Source organism: Podarcis erhardii (assembly GCF_964252035.2).
Source record: "Podarcis erhardii genome assembly, chromosome: 15".
NCBI lineage: Eukaryota > Metazoa > Chordata > Lepidosauria > Squamata > Lacertidae > Podarcis > Podarcis erhardii.
Genome location: NC_138505.1, coordinates 14,406,320 through 14,430,079, shown reverse-complemented (window position 1 = coordinate 14,430,079; position 23,760 = coordinate 14,406,320). Strand labels below are relative to the sequence as shown.

Sequence of the window (23,760 nt, the reverse complement as noted above, 5' to 3'; positions counted from 1 at the left end):
CCTAAAATTAATGGACCCTCTTTAAAATTTGATAATTGAAACAGTAGAGCTGATAAAATAGGTTGAGTGGAGTTAGGGGCATAGACTGAACCAATTGTATAATTTTTGTTTCTCTATAGTTTCTTCTTGTTGTTGTTGTTTCAAAAACACACAAAAAAAACCCTTCTGATCTATTGGAACATCATTATATACAATGCCTGTTTTCTTGGCAATCCATAAAGCCACACCCCTAGCTTTTGAGGATCCAGGCAAATTATACCAAATCCCACCTTTAGGGGGCAGTACAAATCACTTGCTCGTTTTTCTTTTGTAGGTTTCTTGTAAGCAAATGATATCAGGATTATAGGAATTTTTGTACTTTTTGTTTTGATATGGAACCCAGTCCATTGACAAAATATTCACATTAGCCAAAATTATATCTAAAGCTTAACACAACTATGAGCTTGCATAACACAGCAGTTTATGCATCTCTCCCAACAATACATCCCTTTCCCCCCCCCCAACCACCACCACCCTAACCCACAGCTTGAGAAGTAAACCCAGAAATCATGTACGTGCAGGATCCATCTCCAGGGAGTGGTTCTGGGTAGAAATGGCCACAGACCTCAATTTATTATTTTTATTTATTAAATGTATTGCCCTTCACCCGAAGATCACAGGGCAGTTTACAGTAACTTAGGCCTCAAGAATAAGGGGGGTGAGCTTCCATGTCCCCCATTAAGAGCAAACAGAAGAAAAAAGGCACAATTCAAGTGTTTAATCAAGCAGCAAACTGATTCAGGATATGGTGAACATCATTCAGCTCGATGTAGACTAGAGGATAGAAGCATACATAATAAAGGTTTTGTAGACTCTTCAGGTCAATTTGACTTAGGAAACTTTCTCTTTTCTGCTGTGGTGGTGTTTTTTACTTGCTAATCATGACCATCTTCTCCAGAATCATCATCCGAGTCCTCCACATTAGTCCCACCTTCACACTGCAGTACTAGTAAAGTTAGTAGGTTATTAATTTCTTACAGTGTTATGCCATCTCTGTGCTTAAATTTAAATGGAAAGCCCCATTTGTAAAGGCTTGAATTTCCTTCTAGGTATGCTGAGTGAGGTATTGAGAAATTGCAGAGCTGTTCCCATCAAGGTTCTGATCTTCTGTATGGTTTAGTCTCTCACTGCTTATCTATGAAATCTTGTAGTATCTCTTGGTTTCTCGCCTCGTTGGGTATACAGTGGTGCCTCGCAAGACGAAATTAATTCGTTCTGCGAGTTGTTTCGTCTTGCGATTTTTTCGTCTTGCGGAGCGCGGATTCCCTGGGTATTAACGGCTTTAAGAAAAAGGAAGCAAACAAACGTCTTGCGAAGCAAGCCCATAGGGAAAATCGTCTTGTGAAGCAACTCAAAAAACGATTAACCCTTTCGTCCTGCGCGTTTTTCATCCTGCGAGGCATTCGTCTTGCGAGGTACCACTGTACAGTAAGTCTTTGTGGACTCTGTCTATATTGTGATTCAAGATGAGCTTAACCATGTGTATAGCCAGGATTTGGGGGGGCAGGCTGGGGGGGGGGGAGAACCAACTTATCTGCAACGCAACTGACCAGTTAGTTAAGTATTTTTATTTATTTACTTGGTGGGGGGGCAGCTGCCCCCCACCTGCCTGGCTACGCTCATTACCTTAACAGATTGGAGAACTGGGCATGAGCTAACAAAATGAAATTCAATAGGGACAAAGGTAAGGAATAGCCAGCTGCACAAATATAAGATGGGAAACACCTGGATTGTCAGTAGCACATGTGAAAAGGATCCAGGGGTCTTAGTAGACCGCAAGCTTAGCATGAGTCAACAGTGTGATGCAGCAAATAAATAGATAGATAGATAGATAGATAGATAATGCTGTTCTAGGCTGCATCAACAGAAGTACAATACAGTGATACCTCAGGTTAAGTACTTAATTCGTTCTGGACTCAACCTGAAACTGTTCTTAACCTGAAGCACCACTTTAGCTAATGGGGCCTCCTGCTGCCACCGTGCCGCCAGAGGACGATTTCTGTTCTCATCCTGAAGCAAAGTTCTTAACCTGAAGCACGATTTCTGGATTAGCGGAGTATGTAACCTGAAGCGTATGTAACCCGAGGTACCACTGTATCTCGATTAAAGGGGAGTCATAGTCGCGCTCTATTTTGCCTTGGTTTAAACCACACCTGGCATACTGTGTCCAGTTCTGGGCACCACAATTTAAGAAGGATATTGACAAGCTGGAACGTGTCCAGAGGAAGGCAACCAAGATGATAAAAGGTCTAGAAACCAAGCTTTATGAGGAACAGTTGAGGGAATTTGGTATCTTTAGCCTGGCAAAGAGGAGACTGAGAGGAGATATGGTCAAGTATCTAAAGGGCTGTCAGGAGTCAGATGGAAGATGCAGCGAGCTTGTTTTCTCCTGCTCCGGAGGGTAGGATTTGAACCATGGGCTTCAAGTTACAACAAAGGAAATTCCGACTCAACATTGGGAATAACTTTCTGTCAGGAAGAGCTGTTCAGCTGTGGAATGGACTCTCCCCAAAGGTGGTGGACTTTTCTTCACTGGAGGTTTTAAGGCAGAGGCTGGATGGCCATCAGCCATGGATGATCTAGTTGAGATTCCTGCACAATTCTATGATGATTCTATCATGCCTATGATGGACCTTATCCTGCAAGCTCCTCTTAGATCCTTACCTACCTTTGAGCCAAACCTACTTTACAGGTCCGTGTACCCAGAAAATTACTGAGTGAGATGGCCCAATGGTACAAGCCGGCTTCCGGGGAGTCTTTCCTAGGTGTAGAGTGGGAAAGAGCAAAGGCGCAAAAAGCCTCGCGATCTCCGACGCATCTACCTGCTGGGGGCGGCTGCAAGCCCCCGGTTCCTGCCCGGTTCTCCGCCCTTCTCCGTGGCCCTTCCCGGTCCCTCCCTCCCTGGCTGCCTTTTTCTCCCAGCCCAGGATGTTGCATCACGGACGGGGCTTGGCTCCCTCCCTGCTCCGGCGCCTGCTCCGTGCGCTGGCCCTGCCCCGAACCCGGGCGGCGGCGCTTCCTGCTGCTGGGCGAAGCCGGAGAGGGCGGCGGCTGCTGCGACTTGACAAGGCGCTGCCGGCCTCGAACCCGCGACCCGCAGGCGGCATCGACTCGCCGCCGCCGCCGCCGCCGCCATGGACAGCCAGGGCCGCCGCGTGGTGGTTTGTGACAACGGCACCGGGGTGAGCGTGCAAGCGCTGGCGGACAGAGTGTGCCAGGGAGCTGGGCGTGGCGGGTGGGCGCGGCGGGGCATCGTCACCGCCTGTGCCAAGGGGCTAACGTGTGGATGTGCGAATGCGTGTGTGTAACACGTCCGAGTGTTCCAGGGTTGCCTCCGAGAGCGCCCGACAATCGGGGCTTTGTTCCGATTTAGCCAGCTCCCTTTCTCTCTGCCGGGGATGAGCTCGCCTCGGATCTTGCCGCAACTCCCGGGGAGACCTCGGGCAGCATCAAGGTTTTGACCCACAATATTGGGGTGATTCCCCTCCCCCCCCCCTCGGGCTTGCCTCCCTTGCGAGGTTGTTGCAACCTTGTAGCCGTTCGTGCAGATTTGGAAAGCGCTCGAGATTATGAAGTGAAAGAGCAAGAGCGCCTCTGGGGACGTGCAGAGCGCCCTGGAGACATCGCAGTCGAACCCCAGGAGGGCATTCGTTTTTTAGTTTTGTAGGGCCCACCACCTCGTCGCAAAATAGTGAGCATGGTCATCCCCAAATACATCTGGAAAGATGAAGCTGGTGGCCTTCCAGGGAAAGAGTGTAGCTTCTAGGCAGGGTGTTGTTGAACTACAGCTCCCAGCATGGCTGACCTTTGGCCATGCAGGTAGGGGGGGCTTCACATTTAACCAGTGTACTCCTTAGGGGATAGAGGACTGGATTAGCTCAGCCAGATCAATTAGGGACCTGGATTTTACCCTGGAGTCTGTGATCCTCATTCTGTGACTGTGGAATAATGACCTATTGTGTGAAAGCAGAATGTGAAGATCTCTAACCCCTTAAGCCAGGAGTTTAATGTGGCCCTGTAAACTTCTGTGTCTGGCCCTCAGGCCTCTCCCCAGGCCACACCCCTCGCGGGCCTTGATTGAGTGCTTTTTCTGGTGTGAATGAACTTTGATAATGACTCTTGCCTGTCTGAATGAAGGACAGAAAGGAGTGTGTGTTAATAACCAACCTATTGTAGAAAGGTAAAATTTACCATTTGTTGGTCTACTTACTTTTGTCTCTGGCTTGGGAACACCCCCCCCCCCAAATCAAAGGTTACCCATTGTGGCCCTTGTCTTGGTCACAACTCCTCCATTTGCTCCTCCACATTTGCTCCTCCAAACACAAATACTTTTCAGTGGAGTCAGTTCTGTATCTTTTGTTGTTGCTGCGATTTTTATAATTCAGTTTAAATTTAAGTGCAGGCCATACATTCAAGCTCTGAGCTGCCAGTTGTTGAGAAAGGAGTAGTCTAGAAGAGGAAGGTCGGCATCCATCTGTCTTGGGGGACAGTGGAGGAGTGTGCCTTCAGAGATGGAGTCAAACCATTGGAGAGTTACAGAGGCTGACAGGGGAGAGACATGTTTTGTTGCAGCTGGGGCAGACGAAGACATGCGGTTGTACTGCTGCAGATGCCCCAGAGCGTTTCTTCTCTCTGCTCTCCTCCCAGCAGTCATTCCTCCTCTGGTCACTGCTGTGGATGTATGGCTTGACCGTATGTCTCCAGCACTGCGGTCATCTGCAAGGGATTCCCACATGGCGGGATTGATGTTGCCAGCCTTCATGCCACATTTGCAGACATCTTTGTAATTCAGAGCTGGTCTGCCAATGGGCCTGGTGCCTGAAGCCAGCTCCCCACAGGAGATCCTGCCATCTTTCATTCTGTCGACATGACCAAGACAGTGTAGACCACAAACTAATACAGAAATTAGGCCTAATGGCGGGAATGGGGGTTAGATACACAGGAAATTCATTGGGGAACTGCACAGCTGTGGGAAAGTCCACATAGATGCCCTTCTCCAAATTTGTTTGTAAGTCTTTTAGGGCTTAAAAATAAAATAAAAACAGTTTGGAGATCAGAGCTGTAGAGCCTTAGGCTAAGGGATCCAGCTGTGGAGGGTATAATGCAGCCTCTAGCAACCTGTGACTGCCAGATGTTCCAACTATACAACTTCCATCAGCCCCAGCTAAAGGTGGTTGCAATGTTTTAAGACTAGATACTCCTGTGAGTTAGTTCCCTTGGTTAGAACATGGTGCTGATAATACCAAGGTTGTGGGTTCGATTCCCATGTATTCCAGCATTGCAGGGGGTTAGACTAGATGACACTAGTCCCTTCCGACTCTACAATTCTATGATTTCCAAACATTTCAGGAGGATGATCGTGCTAGAAATGGTCTACCCAAGGTGCTGTTGAACCTGGAAACCGCTGTCCAAGGGGGAAACATAGGAAGCTGCCATTTCCTGAGTCAGGCCCTTGGTCCATCTAGTTCAATATTGCCCGCACTGAATGGCAGCAGCACTCCAGGGTTTCAAGCAAGGGACATTTCCTACCTGGAGATGGCAGGGATTGAGCCTTTCACATGCAAAACCTGGTGCTCTTACCACAGAGCTTTGGTCTTCCTCAGCTATATTTTCAAAAATTTTAAGCTGCATATTTCACAAGTGTTTGTTATTTTGTTATTTCACATGGCAAGGCCACTAAATAATTGACTTAGTGGGTGTGGGATAATGCTGTGAACACCCAGGTAAGGACGGTGACTCCAGCTCTCTCCATCCATGGTTTTAATCAGTTTCCAGCATGTCATGACACCCATATGCATACATAGGAAATGGACTGGTCTGTCTTTCTCAGTGTTCACTGCACTGACTGGCAGTGACACTCCAGAGTTTACCTGTAGATGCTGGGGATTGAATTTTGGACTGCAGGTGTTTTGTACTTTGAGCTTAGTAAGCAGCTGCTCTACCTCAGTAAAGGTAAAAAGGTACCCCTGACCATGAGGTCCAGTTGTGACCGACTCTGGGGTTGCGGCGCTCATCTCGCTTTCTTGGCCGAGGGAGCCGGCGTACAGCTTCCGAGTCATGTGGCCAGTATGACTAAGCCGCTTCTGGCGAACCAGAGCAGCGCACGGAAACGCCGTTTACCTTCCCACCAGAGCGGTACCTATTTATCTACTAGCACTTTGATGTGCTTTCAGACTGCTAGGTTGGCAGGAGCAGGGACTGAGCAACGGGAGCTCACCCTCTTGCAGGGATTCGAACCGCCAACCTTCTGATTGGCAAGCCCTGGGCTCTGTGGTTTAGACCACAGCGCCACCCGCGTCCCACTCTACCTCTGAGCTTCCACCAAACAGAAAGCAAGATTCCAGTGCTTGAGTTTCTAATGAAGGGCGGATTTAAATATCAATCTGCCTTATTTATACTGAAGTCAGGCTGTTGGTCCCTTAAGCTCAGCATTTTTACAGTGGCTGGCAGTGACTCACTGAGAGAGGGACGTCTGTCTCTCTCAGCCCCAGATTGAACTGGGCATCTTCTGCCTGCAAAGTGAGCCTGCCCCTCTTAAGAACTGTAGGCAACCCTGAAATCCCTGGGAGAAAAGGCCGGTCTCTGGCTGATTTAGCCCCTTTCTCTTGGGCCGTTCCACATGCTGCAGTCTTGCTGCTGGCAACACCCGACTGACCTGTAGATCTCTCTGTCTTGCCTTGTGCCTGTGGGATTTCATACATGCAGATTTACCGGGAAGATTAAGCATAAATTAAGATTAACCGGCATGGATAACACAGCAGACAGTTCAATGGGCAAGATTCTTAGGCTTCTGGGAAATCTTCTGAAAGCCACATGCCAACTGGCCTGCAGGGCCAGAGACAAAAGTGGGCCATACTTTTGTGCTGTCGACTAGTTTCTACGCTAGTTTCAGTGACACTTTCCAGGCAGGAAAAACACTCGTGAAGCAGGGCCAGTGACGGATGTGGCCTACAGAGAGTTCAGAGGGCCAGATAGCGAGACATGGAGGGCCACATTTGGTGCTTTGACGTGAGATTTAAGCAGCCCTGGGTTGAGGTCCGCAGTATATTAATGTTCTCTGGAGGAGGCTATATAAGGTTTTTGGAAAGCAATGCATCCTTTGAGAAGTGTGTGTGTGTGCACACATGGCAGGTTCTTTGGGGAGCATGCTGGGAGGGTTTGCGCACTTGTGCACGCACTGAGCTTTTCCAGCAATCTGGAAAAAGTTGCCTCTCAACGCAGCTTTGTCGGTGATTTGCAGCAAAGCCCTGTGGGTAACAAAGCCACCCCCACATGTCCTCTCAGCTTTCCATTGCTTTTTTGTTCCCAAACCCACTTCATTCCCCCACCTGCTGAACATAACTCAAAAGAAACTGGCTGGTGTGCAGGGAGCCTACTTATTCCATGATCTGGCAGTTTTTAATTTCTAAACGGAAAATAAGAGAGAAAGAGAGGGGGAGGGGAAGTGTTTATAAACATAGCGAGCTCTGCTTTATATTGAGTCAGGCTATTGATCCATATAGCTCAGTATTGTCAACACTGACTGGCAGCAGCTCTCTAGGCAGCGGTATCCCACAGCCCTATGTGGAGATGCCAAAGGGAATTGAACCTGGGAAAAACAGGGGGTCTTGTCAATGAGCTACGGGCCTTCCCCTAAGAGTAAGATTCCAGTCCTCATGGTTTTGAATAACAGGCTGATATAGACAGGAAAATAGAATCATAGAACTGTTGAAGCGGACACAAGGGTCAGTGCAGCAGGAATCTCTTGCCCAACAAGGGGCTTGAATCCATGTTTTAATAAGATTAAAAGTCTCATATGAAGCTGCTGCCTTGTACAGAATCAGACCATTGGTCTACCTAGTTCAGTGCTGTCTATGCAGAGTAGCAGTGTCTCTACAGGGTTCCAGGTGCAGAAACTTCCCCAGCCCTATATTGTGATGCTGGGGGTCGGACCTGTAATGCTCTGAATGAGGACTATGGTCTGTGGGAGGGTTGGCCTCCACCCTCTGACAAAGCCTTCTGCTTCTGTGTTGAATTTCTGGTTGAGAAATTTCAGCAGCCAAACCATTAGTTGCATAAAGGTTAATATAGAAACAGGAATTTAGGAAGCTGCCCTATACTGAGTCATTCCCTCATTCCATCTGGTTCAGTTTTGCCTACAGCAGGAGTTGCTTCTTGGACAAGTGAGCACATTTCAAATTTTGGAGGGAGAGCAGGGGGCGCCTGTCACAAAATGGCTTCCGCGGAGGGGGCATGGCATAGCACAAAATGGCTGCCACGGGAAGTGTGGCAAAACGCAAAATTAGAAAGGCAGCCACCAACAACCTTATGCTTACCAGCAGGGAAGTAAACTGTGTCCTGCTGGCACTGATTGTGGAGATAGCGCAATATTGATTTTTTACACACACACACACACACACACACACACACACACACACACTTGCTGTCTAAGAGCAATGGGGGCATTCCTTAGTAGCAGGGGAAATATAGAAGGTGGCTACACCACACCCTGATTTCACGGAAATCACTTAGAAGGCACCTGCACATTTTGTCCCATGACTTCCTAGGAGGGCTAGATACTTACTTTAAAAATAAAAATGGAAGCTCGGAATCTGGGGCACCTGCCCAGGGGCACCAGTGAAAGCTTTTGTGAGTGTCACTGTGCCCATGGGTGCCAGGTTGGCGGCCCCTGATCTACAGTGACTGGAAGTAGATCTCTGGGGTTTCATGCAGGGGGCTCTTCCAGCCCTATGTGGAGATGCTGGAGACTGAACCTGAGGCTTTCTGCCTGCAAAAGAAGTGCTCTTTTGCTCAGCTGCGGCCCTTCCCCGCTCGTTTTTGTTGCCTGATTCAGGAGAGCTGCCATGGCAGCCAGAGGTAGTAGCCCTTGGTAGCAAAGTTCAGCAGGAGAAAGAGGCCTCCATGCTCCCGCCCTTCGTTTTGGGCCTGCAGATTTCTGGAGCTCTTGGTGTGCAAGCAACTTCCTCCTCGGTTGCCTGTTTGTTCTGCCGTGAGTCATATTTGGCCATTTCATTTCCTGCCTCTCCACTTCCCCCTTTGCAGTTTGGTTTCCTCAGTCTAGTCTGAGGGCACATTTCCCAGCCCAGAACCAGAGGCCTTTAGCAAGCTAGCAGAGCAGCTTCTCAGGCTGGCCTTTTCTCTCACACACACATACCCCCCCTTTTTAAACCAGGGGTTGGCCACCTTTGGGGACCAGTGGGCACAACTGGGATTTTGAGGAAGTACTATGGGCGCCTTGCAAAAACAGCTGCTGCGGAGCGTGTTGCATAACACAAGCACATTGGGAAAGGGGGGGGGGGAGAGAAAGACCACTTTGCTGGTGAATCTGAAGGGGTGTCCACCCTAGAATATTGTCTAGTCCTGTTGCATCTGATGGGTTTCACTTGGTAATTCTCGAGGACATGGACAAGGTGCATAAAATATCTGAAGCACTGTTACAAGAAAGGTGGAGCAATCTGGTTTCCTGCTGCTCTAGACAGTAGGACTCAAAGCAGTGGGTTTAAATTACCAGAAAGGAGATTCTGACTAAACATTAGGGAGAACTTTCTGATGGGAAGAGCTGTTTAACAGTGGAATGGGCTACCTCAGAAGGTAGTGGACTCTGTTTCATTACAGGTTTTTAAGCAGAGGGATGGCCATCTGTCAAGGATTCTTTTTCAGACATTCCTGGATTGCCCTACAGTTCTATGATTCGATGACTGTTGGCCATGCTGGCTAGGACTGATGCATATCTCCGACACTCATATAAACTTGCCCTGTTCCATTAAAGATTTCCCTTCGGGAAGTTCTTTGGATTGTGATCCTTTTGCTAGTTGCGTGGGAAATGGGCTTGGTGCCGTGTCAGTTTTGCCAATAACTTTGGATGAATATGAAGCTTGGTAGCTTCCAGGTTAGATTACTGCAATGCATAGTGTATGAGACTGTGTTTTAAAGGGTGCTCAGAAAATGCAGTTACTTCAAAACCCCGCTGTTAGGCTATGAAAAACGCAAAAATTATCAAGGGAATGGAGCAATGTCCCTGTGAGTTGGGGTGTGTGTGTGAACAACACTTTAAAAATAAAGGGCTAAAAGGAAAAATGCATTCTGTAGTGTGTAGAAAACTGATAGAGATAAGTTTTGCTCCATCTCTGATAATCCTAGAACTTGGAGGCAGCAGAAGTATTGGCAACGCAGAGAGGCAGAATAGTGGAACCGCAAAGTCCCCAGTTTGAAAATTGTGGTTGCTGCTCATTTGCATCATAAGCCAGCCTTAAGGAAGCCGCCTTTGCACTCCCAAATACATTACGGTGATGGTAATACTACTGACCTCCCTCACAAGGTTGTTGTAAGAATGAACTTAAATAATAATGCCCACAAAGGAGTCCTATAGAACCAACCCTTTCCCTACATCCCTGGCTCCCCTACCCACTGTGTCATTCTTCCATGCTTGAATTACTCTCAACCATTGTTTTTCTCCCCCCCCCCCCCCCATTTTCCCTGCAGTTTGTAAAATGTGGCTTTGCTGGGTCAAACTTCCCGGAGCACATTTTCCCAGCTCTGGTGGGCCGCCCTATCATCCGCTCCACCGCCAAAGTTGGCAACATTGAGATCAAGGTGAGTAGCATCTGTGGGCCTCAGATCTCGGTGTGTGTGGTGAGGCCAGTCAAATGCGGTTGGGGGTGGAGGGCTGTTTTTTATTCTGCAATGGATAAGGTGGGGAACCAATGGCCCTCAGCCTAATTTCATGTGGCCCTCAGCATTTCAGATGTTAGGGGCCCACTCTTGCTCTCTAGGCTTCTGCTCTAGGTATTGCTTCCTCTTCTGTTTCATGTGTTTGCAAGAGGTAGAGAAACAGCTGTGCAAGAACTTGCCTTATTAAATATCTCCCAGGACAACAACACACACACACACACACACACACACACACACACGGAACTCATAAGTCACTTACTCTCGGCAGGTAGAAATATCATAACTAGACACTGGAAGGACCTATCAGGAGTGAACATAGACCACTGGTACCAAAAAATAACAGGAAAGTTACTGGAAAAGTTAACCAACAAACTCAAACTAGCACAAGGACAAGGACCTCAGTGTGGTTCCCCTTTATTACATACGCAACACTATCCCCCCCCCAACTGCATACAAATAAATACGGCTCACCTGACCCAACAACCTAGCCTTCCTCCCTCACACAAATGAACCACACCCCAGTCAACTAAACACAACCAACCAAGCTTGGGAACCCCTAACCTCTCAAATTTCAATAAAAATAAATAAATAAATAAATAAATGCACAAATGTGATGATGACACAACTCCCCCTATACTAAGAACAGGCAATAGAATGAAAGAACAATTTCCCCAGTCCATCTCCCCCTCCCTTTCCCCCCAACTGCAAGATGTCGATGACAAAAATGTTTTTCACCAAACGTAAACGATCTTGTGAAAAAGACTTAAGAATTGAAAGTCAAGACAATAGATGTAACTTTCCCTGCTTATCTGTTTGCTTTGTAACACAAAAACCCCCAATAAAAACTATTTTTTTTAAAGAGAGAAAAAAAGAAACAGCTGAGCAATTGCAGAGTGCTTAGAAAGCCTGCAGGCCCTCCATTGGAAAAAATGTTCCCCAGCCCTGCCATAAAGTTACTGAGAGGCCCTGGAAGCTTCGAATATAGATTTTTTAGCACTCCTGAGAGTGTGTGTAACTACAGTTACTACAACTGGCGGAAGTGGCATATAATTCACCCACTGCAAGAACAGTATTGGAGTTAAAGTCACCCTGAGGGTTTGTCTGCTTGTTTATATGGTCCAACAATCTAAGTCCACACTGTTAGTTGGAGTTTGATACCTGTTTGTGTGAAGGGAGCCCAAGTTTTGGCCATGATCTGAAGGCTGATTATGCTCTGTGATGACATGGCACGGGGGCTCATGTATTGCACACGCAGGTGTATAGCTGTAGCCCAGCAGCATAACTATTTATTTATTTATTAACTTTATATGCCACTTGATTGTAAAAAGCAGCAAAATCAAGAAAAAATGACAAGCATACTTTAAAACATACAAAACAAAAAACATACAAAACACTAAAACAGATTAACATACTTAACATACAAAACATACAAAAACATACAAAACACTAAAATAGATTAAGATTACCTCAGCTTTCTAGGTGTCTGGGTAGGCCTGACTAAACAAAAATGTCTTTAGCAGGTCTGAAAAGAGTACATGGAAGGTTTCTGCTTCCTCTCAATAGGCAGGGAATTCCCAAGTTGCAGGCGCTGCCACGTCAAACGATCGAGTTCTGACAAATGCGGATATTATGTGTCACCTGTGGCAGGGCCAATTCCGCCAACTGGCACGGCCGAGTGGGCACATGGGGGCGGGGTAAGGTGATCTCATAGGTGAGCTGGCCCCAAGTTGTTAGAATTGAATTTTGTTTCTCTTTCCCGTGCCAGGACCTCATGGTGGGAGATGAAGCCAGCGAGTTGCGCTCTATGCTGGAGGTGAACTACCCCATGGAGAATGGGATCGTGCGCAACTGGGACGACATGAAGTACTTGTGGGACTACACCTTTGGGCCCGAGAAGCTCAATGTCGACCCCCGCAACTGCAAGATCCTGCTTACCGAGCCCCCCATGAACCCCACCAAGAACCGGGAGAAGATCATTGAGGTAGGTGGGATGTTATTAGCAGAGGAGCTTTGGAGAAGCCGGGGTCCCAGAGCAGGGGTGTGAGAAACGAGTTCATCAAACCGTCCCTGCAAGATGTGAGGCTGGATCAGTGTGATGGGATCTGTTGTGGCAGGAGCAAGATAGGCCGCAGAGTTTTGTAAGCTCCTTGAGGCAGGGTCCTGGGTCCTCTTGTATACTTTATAATAATATAAAAAATAAGGAAACCTGGGGAGAGGTTGGGTAACTTGTGTTCTGTAAGTGGGGCTGGTCTTGGCGGCTATTGAAATACAGTGGTACCTTGGGTTAAGTACTTAATTCGTTCCGGAGCTCCGTTCTTAACCTGAAGCACCACTTTAGCTAATGGGGCCTCCCACTGCCGCCGTGCCGCCACCACACGATTTCTGTTCTCATCCTGAAGCAAAGTTCTTAACCTGAGGTACTATTTCTGGGTTAGCGGAGTCTGTAACTTGAAGCATCTGTAACCTGAAGCATACGTAACCCGAGGTACCACTGTATGGACTTGGGAATAGCCAGGAATTCTAGGGGTGGCTGAGACTTGTAGAACGAATGCTCACTGCCCATTTGCCCTTGCAACACAGGTGATGTTTGAGACGTACCAGTTTGAAGGAGTCTATATCGCTATCCAGGCAGTGCTGACCCTCTACGCCCAAGGTAAGTTGGAGGCTGGGGTGTGTGATGGGAGAGGCCAGGAGTTAAGCAATGGTATGGTATTAATGCATGTTAAATCTTTTGGAAGACCCACATGTTTTATTGTTTAAGGGAGACATTGTATTAATTCCCAATCTGTGTCCTGTTAATAATAAAGGGGACGCGGGTGGCGCTGTGGTCTAAACCACAGAGCCTCTTGGGCTTGCCTATCAGAAGGTCGGCAATTCAAATCCCTGCGACGGAGTGAGCTCTCGTTGCTCTATCTCAGCTCCTGCCAACTTAGCAGTTGGAAAGCACACCAGTGCAAGTAAATAAATAGGTAGCACTGCGGCCGGAAGGTAAACAGTATTTCTGTGCGCTCTGGCACTCGTCACAGTGTTCTGTTGCTCTAGAACATGGGTAGGCAAACTAAGGCTTGGGGCCCAGATCCGGCCCAATCGCCTTCTCAATCCGGCCCGCAGATGTTCCGGGAATTAGCGTGTTTTTACATGAGTAGAATGTGCTTTTATTTAAAATGCATCTCTGGGTTATTTGTGGGGCATAGGAATTTTTTTTTGGGGGGGGGAATGAACGAATTCCTATGCCCCACAAATAACCCAGAGATGCATTTTAAATAAAAGCACACATTCTACTCATGTAAAAACACCAGGCAGGCCCCACAAATAACCCAGAGATGCATTTTAAATAAAATGACATATTCTACTCATGTAAAAATACGCTGATTCCCAGACTGTCCACGGGCCAGATTTAGAAAGTGATTGGGCCGGATCCGGCCCCTGGGCCTTAGTTTGCCTACCCATGATCTAAATCAATGTTGTCTGCAATGGACATCAGCTCTCTGGGTGTTTCAGGTAGGAGACTGGGAGAGATGTCATTGGGGATTGAATCTGGGCGTTATACATGAACAGCCTGCACACTACCACTGAACTATGACATTTAATTTAATGAAAGTATGGGCTGGCATGTTGATGATGATGTTGTGTGGACCCCATGTAAAACTGCATACAAAGGCTGCTGAGATTGCAATGTAAACCCCTAGCAAGAAGCGCTTTTAGAAGTGAAAATTTGTCTCACTCATTCACCTGGTTGCAGTTACAGATAGGTAGCCGTGTTGGTCTGCCATGGTCAAAACAAAATAAAAAAATTCCTTCCAGTAGCACCTTAAAGACCAACTGACTAACTCAGTTGGTCTTTAAGGAATACCTAGAACTAACTCAGTTGGTCTTTAAGGTGCTACTGGAAGGAATTCACCTGGTTGGTATCAGTTCCCGTTGGTATCCAGCTTCCTTTGAAAAGTCTGCATTGAGTGTACTTTCCCTCCCCATAACAGTTTGTAACTGGTGATTTTATTCATGACCACAATGTTCCAGATCCTTTTCTTCTGTCGATCTGTTGTTGGCTTGCAAGCTGTTTTCAAAGGTTTTGCTAGCAGAGTTCGCGCTGCAGTTAGCAAATGCTGCCAACTCTTCAAATAAAAGAAATTCTGGTATCTGGGCAGGCCCAGGGGAGGAGGCTGCTGGGGTTCCCCCCACCCCCATGTCAGAGTGTGAAGCCTAGCTAGTTAGGGCATTAGACAAGATTGTTGTGTATATATAAAAAAAATAGATATAACAGATTTAAAGTCAAATTGTTTGCTGCTATATAGGAAATTAATGTATACATATTTATATATTTTTTCAAGCAAACATTTAAACATTTAAAGCTAAGATTTTAGAGATAATTAGTAATATATTTATCTAGGGGAAAATGATGTTTAACATCATTTACCGGGTGACGCTGTGGGTAAAACCTCAGTGCCTAGGACTTGCCGATCGTATGGTCGGCAGTTCGAATCCCCGCGGTGGGGTGAGCTCCCGTCTTTCGGTCCCAGCTCCTGCCCACCTAGCAGTTCGAAAGCACCCCTAAGTGCAAGTAGATAAATAGGTACCGCTTTATAGCGGGAAGGTAAACGGCGTTTCAGTGTGCTGCGCTGGTGCTGGCTCGCCAGAGCAGCTTTGTCACGCTGGCCACGTGACCCGGAAGTGTCTGCGGACAGCGCTGGCTCCAGGCCTCTTGAGTGAGATGAGCGCAGAACCCTAGAGAACCCTAGAGTTGGACACGACTGGCCTGTACGGGCAGGGGTACCTTTACCTATACGTATATTTAAAGATAAATTGTAATAAATTGTAATGGTTTTATAGAGCTGGGTGTGTCTTGATTGGCTGGCAAGGTCAGCTGGCTTGTCTTCAGGCCAGTACATATTTCGATTCCTGCTTAGACTTTTGTTTAACACACACACACCGGTTGAATTCTTGCCTCTTCCATGAACTCCAAAGGTGCCCTTAGGCAATCTAAAATTATCTCAGCTTTCGCCTCCTCTCTGAAGCTTGGGGATAATACAGTGGTACCTCGGGTTACATACACTTCAGGTTACATATGCTTCAGGTTACAGACTCCGCTAACCCAGAAATAGAGCTTCAGGTTAAGAACTTTGCTTCAGGATAAGAACAGAAATTGTGCTCTGGCAGCGCAGTGGCAGCAGAAGGCCACATTAGCTAAAGTGGTGCTTCAGGTTAAGAACAGTTTCAGGTTAAGAACGGACCTCCAGAACGAATTAAGTACTTAACCCGAGGCACCACTGTAATTCTCTTTGATGGCCACCTTGCAGGGTTGTTGTAAAAATTAGATACACACACACTGTGTGAAGAGGTTTGTACACTTTGAAAATGCTACTGAAACAGTCTGTTGCCATAATTAATATGAAAACCTTTTTTCAGGCCTTCTCACAGGCGTGGTGGTAGACTCTGGGGACGGTGTCACCCACATCTGCCCAGTCTACGAGGGCTTCTCCTTGCCCCACCTCACCCGCCGGCTGGACATAGCGGGGCGTGACATCACACGCTACCTCATCAAGGTGAGGGCTGCAGAGGCCGTCGCTGGCTTTCTCCCCCTAGGTGGGGGATGCTACATAGGGCATCAAAGAAATGAGTGAGCAGGATCTGCTGAAACCCTTTCGTGAAGCTGGCGCACCTGTGTATCAGCAAGTAGGGAGCGCCTGTATCAAAATACTGCTGTGTAACCTCACCACCTAACAGGAGGTGCTCCTGTTCAGAATATCAGCCCTCCAGGATTCCCCCACCGGCGTACTAATATAAGCTAGGCCATTTCACACAAACACACCACCCATCATGTTCCATTTGTAGCCAGTACTTAACATTCCACAGCTACAGACATGCTCAGTCCTCCTCCTGTTGTTTTTGAGGATGTATTTCAAAAACCTGCTTCCCCCTTGGGCTCTTGTAGGGGGGGTTGGACTAGATCAGAGCTTTCTAAACTGTGTCATGCCACGTGTGTCGGCTGCAGTCTGTAGGTGTTTTGCATGAACACTCCCAGCACTCTGCTTGTGGCTGGAAAGGGGTTTGTTTAACCTCCGCTTTGCTAGTAAAACGGAATTACTGTGTCACAAAAAGATGCACATCTAAAAAAGTTTGGAAAACTAGAGGATCCTCATAGTTCCAACTCTTCAATTCTATATGATGCCAATTTTGTTGGCACTCACTACGAGTATGCTATTGGCGGGAGCTGTATTGCTCTACTGCCTCTCTGTGTGGAGGTTTTATATTTCTAGCTATCCTATATACTAATAGTGAACACAGTTCTCCAAAAGTGTGGATCTTTGTTTATCTCCATTGGAAAGTGGATCCTTCCAACCCCTCTCCCTTTTCCATTTCCCCCCATTTTTCTTTTGCAACTGGCATTTTGTGGCTATTGAGCATGCCCAAATCTCACTGGGCTGGGTGGGGTGTTGTTGGTTTTTTTGGCCAGGGGTGGGGAGGTGCATTGCCTCCTTAGTTTTACTCCCCCATCTTTCACACTGGCCTAGTTTTGTTTCTATTTCTCCTAACTTGACTAATTTAACTATAATGGAGTGTGTTACAAATTGACAGTGTCAGAGACCATTATTTCCTAAGTACAGAAACTTTTGCCTTCTTGTTATCAACACTTTCCTTCTTGAACACCTTCCTTGCTGGAAAAAGGTTTAGAATTGTGTGTTTGTTACACAGAGGCTGTGCCTATACTTTTGTGGGGTGTGTGTATGTGCCTCCACCATCTCTCAAGAAGGCAAGTAAATACGCCCCATTTATTTATTTAGTTTCTAGGAATGTGAGATGGGCAGAGTGCTCCAGGGGTGAGTGTGTGCGCGCTTAAGAATCCTTGACAGAAGTTTTTCAGCACCTTCGCCATGAAATATTCCCAGGATGCTTTGCAAGGGGTGGGTGGAAGCCATTAGCAATGACAGCTGATACAATGCAACTGATGGTTTTGGGCTTTGCCCATTGTCTCCCTGCTTTGACAGCTCTTGTTGCTGCGTGGATATGCCTTTAACCACTCGGCTGACTTTGAGACAGTCAGGATGATGAAGGAGAAGCTGTGCTACGTCGGCTACAACATTGAGCAGGAGCAAAAGCTAGCTCAAGAGACGACCGTGCTCGTGGAGTCCTATACGGTAATTATTAGCTGAGTTATTAATTACTGTTGGCGGGATTTCTTGCCTGTCCTTCACCATAAGAGCCCTAGGATGAGTTACAAGAATGTTAACTGTATAAAATATTGCAACCAGTTTAAATGAGTTAGTTAGAAAGGTAGGATTGGCCCTAAAGCATATATATAACTTGGTTGTCAAAGCCCAGAGCATCTCAATGCATCTCAGCATGCTACAAAAACTGTAGAACGAGTGTGTCTGACCCATCTCTGTTCTGGAGAGAATTCCACAGTTTAAGGGCTGCCCCAGGGGATGTCCCGAGCCATGCCACCCCCTGCTCTGAAATTGATAAATATAAATTTATCTATTTAAAATTTCTATACAGTGGTACTTTGGTTCTCAAACTTAATCTGTTCTGGAAGTCCGTGTGACTTCCAAAGCGTTCTAAAAACAAGGCATACTTTCCCATAGAAATTAATGCAAAATGGATGAATCCGTTCCAGGCTTTTGAAAACAACTCCTAAAACAACAATTTAATATGAATTAACAGTCACACAATCAATCAGTCAATCAATCAATCAATCAATCAATCAATCAGTAGCTGAGCTAGGTTCCACACAGTCACAATAACAAATTAACCAAAAAAGCCGCAAAAACAAAAAGCACAAAATAAGTAGCAAAAATAAAAGCGCCAGCTCCAAATATCACCTCCATGTTGCGTGGGTGCTCGGGACTCACTATCCGACAGACCCCAACGTATCACTCAAAACAGAAGTGTGGCACTCAGAACGGAGCATGTTCGGCTTCCGAAAAATGTTCACAAACTGGAACGCTTACTTCCAGGTTTGTGGCGTTTGAGTTCCAATTTGTTTGACAACTAAGCTGTTCAAAAACCAAGGTACCACTGTGGTTAAAAAGTATTTCTAAACCACTTAATGTTCTAAGATCTCTAAGCGGCATATAAAATTTACAGTATAAAACCCAGTCAAAACAGTATTACAAAAGCAGGAATTCAGTAATCACAAAGTGCAATCTTAGGAATCGGGGAAAGCCCAGGCTAAAGGATGTGTTTTTACAGGAAGCTTGTTCATGTAACCAGGGGCGGGAAATGCCCGTTCTCAAGTCACTGCCCTGTTGTCCGTGAGGAAAATTTCCCCAGATGATTTCAGTGACCTTACAGGTCGAATGAATGGAACAAGGAGCAGAGAAAGGGGAAGATCATGTTTGCAAAGTGATTGTGGCAGGGGCCATAAATTAGATCAGGAGTGGAAGTGGGGGCGAATGTGGCTTTTCAGGCTCCTCCATCTGGTCCTGAAGACTCTTCCCTCCATGAATGTTTTTGCCTGGCTGGAATGTGTCTTTGGTCTTTGCTCATGCCTCTTTCTTCCCCTGGCTGGAAGGCAGAGGAGGGGGGCATGCTCCACAGCCTACTAGTGCCACCCTTTCTTGTTTCGCCCCTACAGCTTCCAGATGGACGGGTGATCAAAGTTGGGGGCGAGCGCTTTGAGGCCCCTGAGGCCCTGTTCCAGCCCCATCTCATCAACGTGGAAGGAGTTGGTGTGGCTGAGCTCCTCTTCAACACCATCCAGGCAGCGGATATCGACACCCGGTGAGGGGGGCGTTGCCCAGGAGGATGTGGGGGGCATCTCTAGAGGTTAACGTGGGACAGACTTTAGGAATATGTTTCTGAATTGACCCGAATGTGGGTGATGGGGCTTGTCAGCCTGGGAAAGTAGCCAATCTAAGAGAAGGAAAACTCTGATCCTAAGCCTCCACTCTCTTGAGGGACCTCTTCTGGTCCCTCAGTGTGGTGTAGTGGTTAAGAGCGGTGGACTCGTAATCTGGTGAACCGGGTTCGATTCCCCACTCCTCCACATGCAGCTGCTGGGTGACCTTGGGCTAGTCACACTTCTCTGAAGTCTCTCAGCCCCACTCACCTCACAGAGTGTTTGTTGTGGGGGAGGAAGGGAAAGGAGAATGTTAGCTGCTTTGAGACTCCTTTGTGTAGTCATAAAGCGGGATATCAAATCCAAACTCCTCCTCTTCTTCTTCTGGAGAAGAAAAGGCTAAAGAGTAAATCCTACACAAATCCAGAGTGGAGTCCCTAAGACAGTCGGATGGCGCCTTGTATGCCTCCTTCCGGCAACTCCCGCAGCCAGGCTGGGGCCAAACATCTTGCTCTACTTCCTTTGGACCACATCAGAGAGGCTGAGAAGGGGGCTTTGTTGCCTGGACAGCCCAGGACCTCCATACACACTGCCCAAGCTTTGTGCCCCGGGGAGGTCACTGTGGTGCTGCTAATGCAGTGGTTTGACTTCACCCCCGGAGGCACACTCCGTTGTCTCGAGACAGACAGCTGCCAACAACAACTTCTCCTGATGTTCAGACTGTACATGTCATTGCATGTGGTAGACAAAACAGTCCCATGCCTGCACTTGGGGGGAGGTATCTGTTTGGGAAAATCCTAAGAAATTCAGAAGTACAAAGGGCGGGGCGACCCTTTTGGACAAAGGCCTTAAAGGTGTGGGTGGGAGAACTCCTAATAGCCCCGTGAAGGACTTAAGCATGTTTAGTACGGACAGAATACCGACTGATTGTATGGTGGGAAAGGATATGGGCGGCTAACTGCAACCTTGAACAGGAATTTGAGTCATTTGGCAAAGAAAACAGGGAGGGGGGAAGGAATGGAATCTCCTGAGAAAGGGCATGGCTGTAAATAGTCTCAGCGAAGAGGAGCACTCTGCATTGCAACATTTTGCTGCAGGTCCCCACTTGTTCTCTCTATGACAGATGGGCAGAGGCGGCTTTCCTCAATCACCAGCTTGCTCTAGTGAGAAATTTCAGTGGGGACCCGGCCGGCTGTGACTGTCTCTTTCTCCCCTCTTCCTAGATATAAAAGCATTACGGTTCTCCTCTAACCCCCCCCCCTTTTATATTATCATAGGGCTGAGTTTTACAAACACATTGTGCTTTCTGGGGGTTCTACCATGTACCCAGGACTGCCTTCCCGCCTGGAGCGTGAGATCAAACAGTTGTACCTGGAAAGGGTGCTGAAGGGGGATGTGGAAAAGTTATCGGTGAGTTGGGGGGGTGCTGTAATGGGGCATGGAGCTGCTGCCCCCTAGTGGCCTCTCCGAGGGGAGGAGGGATCTAGTCAAACTGGGGAGAGACACAACAGTGAGTGGAGGTGGCATGTTCCTTGCTGTTTGCTTTCTTTTAACCCCCCCTTTTTCTCTCTCTTCCAGAAATTCAAGATTCGCATTGAGGACCCTCCCCGCCGGAAGCACATGGTCTTCTTGGGAGGGGCAGTGCTCGCAGACATCATGAAAGACAAGGATACCTTTTGGCTGCAACGATCTGAATATCTCGAGAAGGGGGTCCGCATCTTGGAGAAGTTGGGGGTGACTGTGCGATAGGACCCCCCCCTTTCCATTTCCCTTGCCCTGATGCATTCCAGCCCAATTTCTTATTCTGTTGAGCCACCACTGTGCAGGATGTGGGTGGGTCAGTGAAATATCTTTTTTTAAACAAATACCCCGTTTGGGGAAAATAGGAGAAGCATTCCAAGCATCTAGTTATTGTCTTCCTTGCTTTCCCAAGTTCATTGTCCTCATGGAGCTTACAGGAGCAAGCCCCATCACACAGGAAAGAGCTTCTCCCCACCCACACTGGGGTGGGGAACGCACATGTTTAGGGGCCAAAGGTCAGTATTCTCCACCTCTTGCAAGTTTCACACTCCACATTATCTCCTGTGCAGCACATGCTGCAAATGTTTGCTCAGGGAAATCCATCCATTCCCATCCTCCCTTCTTTCGCTTTAATGGGAAGGAAGCAAGTGTCCAGACCTCATGGCTGTGAGATCATATGCTTAAGCATGGGATCAGGGAGAGTTTGGCAGGGTGGGGGTGGCAGCACTTGACTGCTGGCCTAAGTCTTCGCTTTCCCTCTGCTCCCTGCAAAGATCTCACATCTCATTCCTTTCCCATGCTGTCGTCTTCCCTCAAGTGTAGCTGAACTGCACAGCTTTGGCTTCATTACCAAGCCAGAGAATAATTATAAGGAGAAATCTATTTTACTTGTGTATTCTGAGTTTTCTAAAGACTACTCTTTCAAGTGGCTATAATTTTAGGATTGTGTAAGGGCGGTGACACCCCCCGCCTTCTCTCTCTCTCTCTCTCTCTCTCTCTCTCTCTCTCTCTCTCTCACACACACACACACACACACACATCAGTTGTAGGCTTCAGTGATGGAACATGCACACCACAATTGTTTCTGACTTGTTTCCAGGTTCAGCAACACTCCTTTCATTGGTGAGGGTAGATCAAGCGAGGGCAGGGGGCAGAGACAGCAATAGATCAATATTATGGTGCCATGAGGGTGCTGGGTAAGGGTCTCCCATTGCTGGCCTGCAAAGCAGCTTTGCTGGTTGAGCTAGCATCCTCTAATACAGGCATGGCCAAACTTGGCCCGCCTGCTGTTTTGGGACTACAACTCCCATCATCCCTATCTAACAGGACCAGTGGTCAGGGATTATGGGAATTGTAGTCTCAAAACAGCTGGAGGGCCAAGTTTGGCCATGCCCGCTCTAATACATTGGTGCGTTGGATCCTTCGTTCTTCTCTGGGGCCCCAACATCACACAACCCATTTTCCTTTGCCCATACGAGTTGAAATCAAAACTGCTAGCAAAGACCCCACACTTTGCAGGCGCCAATCAGCTGGTTGCCGGAGTCTGCAAGGTCCTGTGTGTGCTTGGCTCACTGCCAGCATCAATCAGATGACTGTTGCTGCTGACAGCAAGCTCCACTTGCAAAGGGACAATTGAGAGCTCCCCTTAAGAAATTCACTTTTGTTTTTTTTTTAAATTCCATGGGCTTTGGGGCGGGGAAGGAGCTCCTGTTCAGTTTATGGCCTTCATGCTCCTATGGAAGGCATAGTTGCTCCACCAAATTTGGGGAAGGAGGGAGGGGAGTGAAATAAAGGAAGCTGCCAATTTTATCCCAAAGTATTATTCCCCATCACTGCCATATCCTGCCCTTATCTTTCTCCTCAGGCAGTCCCAAATATTTGTTTCCTAAAAGTGGGGTAGGAGGCGATGAAGAGACAACCTGGTTCACTTGGGGTTGGGACCCCCTGTTGTAGTTATAGGACAACTAAAACTTGCTTGCCAGCTTATAAATACCCAGGCAGTTGGGCATTATCTGCCTGTTCCCTGCCCCCAACCAGAAAGGTCTACTCTCTCTCTTTGCCAGGAGGAGACAGAGTGTTCCCCCCACTTGGCACACTCATAGAATCATAGAATAGTAGAGTTGGAAGGGACCCCTGGGGTCATCTAGTCCAACTCCCTGCAATGCAGGAATCTCAGCTAAAGCATCCCTGACAGATGGCCACCCAACCTCTCCTTAAAAACCTCCGAGGAAGGAAAGTCCACCACCTCCCGAGGGTGTCCGTTCCACTGTCAAAACAGCTCTTATTGTCAGAAATTTCCTCCTGATCTTGAGTCGGAATCTTCTTCCTTGTAACTTGAAGCCATTGGTTTGAGTCCTACACTCCAGAGCAGGAGAAGACAAGATTGTTTTTGGTGTGAGGATGAATGGATGGGTCCACTCCATACTGGCCTCCCCCCCCCCAATTTTGTTCTTTGTATCAACTTCAGGAGAAGGTACAAGAAGTCACCCTCCTAATTCTTTTGGTATTTTGTTTTGGTATTATTATTATTTTTTTTGGGGGGGGGAGGAAGAAGCTTGATTTTTTAAAAAAATGGATCTGCTTTTCAAAACTGTCCATGTCTCTGGTTTTCTGTTTAGCAACAAGAACAATCAGCTAAATACCTGGTGGTGGCAACTGGGGGCATGAGATGGTGTTGGGGCACCAGGGAGTGAAGGACCACTGATGCTTATCTCAGCACTGGGGAGGGAGCAAAGTAGCAAGAGCGGCTG

At 47.4% G+C, this 23,760-nt stretch overlaps 1 protein-coding gene and 1 long non-coding RNA gene across 2 annotated transcripts; one reads left to right on the top strand and one right to left on the bottom strand.

Annotated features, from left to right (window-relative positions):
- Positions 1–343: 343 nt before the first annotated feature.
- Positions 344–2,966, bottom strand: LOC309331045. The gene is made up of 2 exons (XR_014151702.1): positions 2,862–2,966; positions 344–985 (listed from the first exon to the last, which is right to left on the bottom strand). It is a non-coding gene; the product is annotated as an uncharacterized lncRNA (long non-coding RNA).
- An 85-nt stretch (positions 2,967–3,051) lies between these two features.
- Positions 3,052–23,602, top strand: LOC309331009 (actin-related protein 2-like). Its single transcript, XM_081843011.1, has 9 exons — positions 3,052–3,221; positions 10,522–10,632; positions 12,476–12,691; positions 13,291–13,363; positions 16,117–16,253; positions 17,697–17,846; positions 19,286–19,431; positions 20,767–20,899; positions 21,068–23,602. Exons 1-9 carry the CDS (start codon positions 3,174–3,176, stop codon positions 21,236–21,238), a joined length of 1,185 nt encoding a protein of 394 aa, XP_081699137.1. The 5' UTR covers positions 3,052–3,173; the 3' UTR covers positions 21,239–23,602.
- The last annotated feature ends 158 nt before the right edge of the window (positions 23,603–23,760 follow it).